Source organism: Seriola dumerili, unplaced genomic scaffold (genome assembly GCF_002260705.1).
Source record: "Seriola dumerili isolate Sdu_G_001 unplaced genomic scaffold, Sdu_1.0 BDQW01001124.1, whole genome shotgun sequence".
In the NCBI taxonomy this organism is placed as follows: Eukaryota; Metazoa; Chordata; class Actinopteri; order Carangiformes; family Carangidae; genus Seriola; species Seriola dumerili.
Window position 1 is genome coordinate 5020508 of NW_019175379.1, and position 6000 is coordinate 5026507.

The 6000-nt window shown below is 41.0% G+C and overlaps 1 protein-coding gene across 3 annotated transcripts in view; it reads right to left on the reverse strand.

Annotated features, from left to right (window-relative positions):
• Positions 1-6000, reverse strand: part of cnksr2 (connector enhancer of kinase suppressor of Ras 2) — a 51556-nt gene extending 45556 nt beyond the window's left edge. For all 3 annotated transcript variants that reach the window (XM_022767188.1, XM_022767187.1, XM_022767186.1), the window contains exon 1: positions 5875-6000. In XM_022767188.1, the coding sequence (XP_022622909.1) occupies positions 5875-5938 (64 nt within the window). In that variant the 5' untranslated portion in view covers positions 5939-6000. The remainder of the gene's footprint in view (positions 1-5874) is intronic.

The window sequence follows — 6000 nt, forward strand, 5'->3', positions numbered from 1 at the left end:
TCTGTTCCAAGCACTCTGAGGCTTCGGTAACAATAAAAGTTAGACGAGCGTTCACCGTGTCCCTGGGATTTGTAAATGCAGGATCTTAGAAGCCCGACAGCTATTCAAAGTGAGTTTATGACCAGAAGGTTGCCAGTTTCAATCCCAATGTTGTCTAGGAAGATTTTGCATCAGGGAAATAAAAAACACACCCCACTCCTTCTTTAATAACAGCTTTTTGTGCTTTTAGTGTGTAATTTCTTGCATTTCCTGAGAGTAATTGTTGGAATTCACTGTAATGTATTCAACCAGAAGAATCTCTTCATTTATCTGATTTAATACCATTTGGGAGACCTCAACTTCAAAACAGTCTGTGCTCCTTTTCTCTCCCCATCACATCAGTTTTGTGCCAATAAAATCAGGCAAGCTAAAAGTACAGACCTCATGCATGGGAAAGCAGTAGAAAGAGGAAACTCAAGCAAGATGAAGGCAACCCTTTCCCCAGGCAATGCTAAAGCAAAGAAATGTTGATTTGATTTAGAAATTTTCTCCTTGGAATTTTGCACTTCTCAATAAACACAACATCGTTCACATTCAGTTCCCTGAATATTTCTGTTTATATCTGGTGTTTACAACTAGAAAGGTTTCAAAAGGTTTCAACGCCATGAGCACAAAAAAACTTTCTTCTTTTTTTTAAAGCATCACATTTTCAAGGTAAAATAGTAAATATATTATAGCCAAGTTAAAATGAAGATACTTAGGGTTTATGAAAACGACATGATGAATTTGGAAACAGCATAAACCAGATTGCTGTAGCGTGTTTTTTAACCCTGAAATGGAAAAATATAGTTCTTTTGTTTAATAACAACAACAAACATCTTTATCCCTTTTTTTTGACCACACATTTTGTGTCAAATGTCAAAGGTGTCGCCAATACTGACAAATGTTTCTCCATCTTTAAGCTTATTTGTTTTGGCGTTACAACCTACAGTTTAACTGGCCTTACTCCCACCATTCTGCAGCAGACAGCTGTTTTCAGAAATAAAAACAACCCATTCATTAATTCATTGTACACTACCTGCTCAGCACTGACTGCTTCCTGTAGCTCACCTGTTAGTTTATGTTAGCTTGTCGTTCTCATACAGCATACGCAGCATGCAATATTATTGGCAGATTTACCACTTGAAATTCTTAGTAATTTTTAGAGGCAACTGGTCCTTGATTTCAGACAGATGTTGGAAAAAAAACCTAACAAACTGTAGCTGGTTAAGCTAACGTAAGTCTTTTAAAACAAAACCTGTAAAGGGGGTCTTGAATATGCATGATATCATGCTAAAAGACTGCGGCTAAAGCTAACAGCGGAAGTTGGGTCCCATATGATGGGATGTTTTCCTGAATTTAAAAAAGTATATCTATCTATCTGTCTGTCTCGAAGACATGGAAATAAAGAAGCAGCATTGTTCTTCTACCTCCAAATGATAGACTTGTCTTTTAATCTTTAAGTGCATGTACCAAACTGTGGAAATGACAACGGTAAATTGTCTCCATTTAGGAGGCTTTCTAAACCCCTTACTTTGACTCTAATTGTTCTTCCTGTTGAGTGCTGCGGCAGCAATCGGGTTTAAAATAAGAAAATCATTGAACATAACACTCAGCTTTATCGCTGAGTATGTAAACCCAGAGCTGTATCACGCTGGAGTAACATTTAGAGGCCTGCCTGGACTCTTTGGCCACCGAGTGACCGAAACACTTCAAACCAAAATTTCCCAAAGCACCACACGTTTGCTCAGTAGACACACAAACTGACGGATGTTTTAAGTAACATAAATCCTCATGAGTCTTGTCATGTCTCACCTTTAATTTAAAAAGTCTAAAAAAGATCAAGCCCACAGACCAAACATCCTCTGATCCTACAGGCTGTCACTATCTGGCAGCTTTCTCTTGTGGTAAGAGGTGTCATCAGATGTGCTCACGGTGCTGTCGCGGCAGTTTCACTGCTGATTTTCAAGACTAGCGATCAAATTCATGCAAGGGAAATGAGGTACGGCTTCCTGCATGAGCAGATGATAGCAGGGCACATGGCACAAATTCCCACCATCCCCAGCAATGTACAGTAAGTTCTCATATTACTATTGAAGTCTACCACTCCCATATTGTTTCAGCCTCAGTCGTGCCATTGCAACACTGTCGCCAAGTCAACAATGGCCAGACCTTCTGGCCTCAAGCGCCTGTGGTATATGTGATCTGTATATGTTATTGTACACACACTCACACATATATACACACACACACACACACACACACACAGTATACAAATACAGTATATCATGTTTCCTTCTGTCGCCACAGACACACCCGAGAGACCCAGCATGAACCGAATACCACACTAAGGCATGCCACGTGTGTTGTGTGTATATGTAAGTGTGTGTGTGTGTGTGTGTGTGTGTGTGTGTGTGTGTGTGTGTGTGTGTGAGTGTGTGTGTGAGTGTGCAACCAAATGTCCGAGGACCCGGGTGGAGCCTTCTGTTCAGAGCGGGTGTGTGTGTGTGTATGTGTGTGTGTGTCTGTCAGCTGTTCTGCACAGACGGTCTGAGGCGAACAACTCACCATACACCCACACACACTGACTGCACCCACACACACACACACACACACACACACACACAGGGGCACTAATAAACACATGCCATATGCACATGACCAACCAATAACCCATCCAATGATGAGGCTCTGAGAAAGTGACACAGTACATCATGTAAATAAGTCTTTGTCACAATTTACATTTGCATTTTATTGAAGCATGTGAGTCAATAGATGCTTGACCTGCTTTTTATGCACGAAACAGACATGATGAATAACAATTATTTCTAATATTAGTTATTATTAATCATTTTTTCTCAGTTTATGTGGAGGGTGGGACTTTGCATCAGGCTGTGTTTGATAGATGTGGTATGAAACATGGAGCGATGATGAATGTTGGCACCACTGATCGTCCTGATGAGAGTGCTGTAAAAGGTCAAAAGGTCAAATTCAAACATAAAACAATTTGTCATACAGTAGGTGGTATTTTTTGACTTTGCTGGGCCAGTATTTTTTTTAATAGACTTCTGTTGGATGATGCATTAAAACCTCACAGAAATAACAAGCAACAACAGTGAAAAAGCAGGAAGTTTTGGAAAACTAACAACATGGTATCATTTTTAATGTGATAAAAATATATCATACCATGATACTATTGATCTAATGACCTACTGACGTGTGTCCTAACCATGTCCAGCAGGAACAAGAATGGCTGAAAGCTAAATGAATGTTGACGACACTGACGCGTAGAAGAAATGTTAGAAGACTGTAAAAAAAGAAGGGCCCACAATAAGCTTATATTAACATCTCAAGCAAGAAGCGTTCAGTTGAGCAACGAGGACAGCCAGTAAATTACAGACCCTGATGTCGTGAGGAGAGAGCAACAGCTGATGCGAGAGCTGAGCAACCAGACAAACTACATTTCTGCGATTAATAGTGGCAATAAGAACGTTTCTCTGCATCTTTTACAACAATATCAGCCGGTTGTTTTTTTTACAAAACTACCTTCCAACTGGCGCCATTGCGGATATAATTTGTTTCACGTTTGCTTTTCCTGCTTGTCAACAAGTCAAAATGTCTGCTGCGAAAAATATCAACTGGAGCTTATTATAACTGTTGTGAATCAGAGTTGACCACAGCCTCCATTTTCCAAAAACTACAGCATTTTTACAACCACCATTTGGGAGTGTTTGATACTAAAAATATAGATTTTTGGTGGGGTATCACAACCCCCAATTTTGTTTTAGCACCTAGTAACTCCCCCAGATCCCATAAATTTCCTTCCAGCTCTGAGTTTAGTTTCAAAAACGCCAACAGCTGGGAAACTGGGAGGAGATTTTAGGATATGATGGCATTATTCACTGCTACCAAAGCAAGAATTATAGCCTCTGTATGAGCCCAAATTGCTTTTATGAACTGGATACACCCTCCCAGAAAGTTCGGAATGACCTTCATACAGTTGTTATTTTGGCAGAACTGGATATACAGTAGATTACTTTTTTTAAAATGGAAGTTATGCCATTGGCACCTCAGCTAAAACTTGGCTCTTAATTGAAACTAAATGAGGTAAGATAATAACTCTCATCATTGGACTGCTCTTAAGTGTGGCAGGTCTCCTTTTGGCAGGTGTTTTTGGGGAAGCCTGTGTGATATTGGCACTGGATGTTGAGCCAAATGGAGTTGTTACCAACATACAAAATGTTGTAATTATGTTGGCAACAAGTCGTTCTGAATGTGTTTTATGAGAGGTAAATTAAAAGAGGAACAAATTATAATTGGTGCAAAACCTAGAGCCTAAAGGGAAAGTTTCTTCTTTTCAAAACTCGATGTTCATTGTTGAAGATTTTTTGAGTATTTTATTGTGTCAAATGCAGGAAATCTGTCAGTCACATTGTCTACACTGGGTCTTTATCCACAGGAACAACAATGCTGCACTGTCAAACAGCAGCGTGGAGGCTGGAACACACAATGTATCAGCAACAGTCATTCTTTTTTTAATGTGTAAAGGAGTTTTACGATGTTCGCTCAGGCCGCTGGGTACAGACCTAATCAGCCTGCCTGCTGAATTATGCATGACCATAATCTCTGGTCTGATCACTGCGAGATATCACAAACACTGTTATAAACAAAACTCAATTACTCTTTCTGATAAATACTAAAACACTAATTTAGACTTTTTGTGTGTTTTTAATTGACATTTTTTTTTTCTCCTTAAAGACTCTGTACTGCTTCTCACCCACTAATCTCGGTTTGACAGCACTTGAGGGGATAGGACTTTACATAGTCAGTCTTACAGGATGGATGAATTGACCTCAATCCTGTTTTGTCAGTCGTCTCATGTTAAAAGTCTCCTGTCTGTCAGAGGCAGAGCCAGAGGAGGGGCAAAGGCCCCCCTGATGCCCCCCCCCCCCCCAGAGTAAGAACTTGTTCAGAACCTCTATATGGGGCAACTCTTGCGCTGGAAACTCAAAGAGACACAAAACAACAGCAAACAGATGCAAAAAGGCCATAAACAGATGTAAAATGATTAGAAAGTGATGCATGGTGCACTACGCGACACAAAACCACCACAAAGAGATGCAAAAACAACCACAAATTACGTAAGGCACTAAAAGTATTGACAAAATGAACGACCACAGCAACCAAAAGACCACAAAGACATGAAAAATGACCACAGAGTGATGCTTCACCACTACAAAGAGACACCAAATTGCACAAAATGACTACAAAGAGATACAAAACAGAAACGAAATGCAAATAGACATGAAAGGAGAACAAAGATCATTTCCCTCTCAGTCTGGGCGTCTTGCTCCTGCTTTAACGCTCATGTATTACACCAAATAAATAATGTATCTACAGTTTGTTATTACCAATAACCAGGCCTTTCTTAGTCATCTCCCAGATGGGCCCCCCCTTCATTGAATCCGTGCCCCACTCCGGCCCCCTCATCCAAAGTTTCTACCCCCGGCCCTGCTCTCAGCACTGAAGTTTGGCTGCTTGTCCTCCAGTCACTTACACATTACATCATCACCCACTGATCATCAGGTGCTAGGATGATGCATGGACACACCACACACTGCACACACCACACACACACGCACACACGCACACGCACACCTCCCACGCAACATAACATCCTACCAGCCTCCGTCTCGCCTGCGTTAATGATCATCAGTCATGTTCATCACTGTGTTTCTGCGCAACCAGGTGTGTCATTCTAGAGGTTTCAGTCTATTAATTGATCGTGTTCATTAGAGATGTGTTGAGCGTGCATGTGTGACTGTGTGCGTGTATGTGTGTGTTTCTAAAGCCTACCTTTCATCCAGTCCACCACCTGGCTCGTGCTCCATTTGCTCACCGGCTCCATCACCAGCGCCATCGAGGAAACTTTGCGCTGACTCTCCGTTGCGCGCAAGCGGTGTCGTTAACCCAAAACAAAGC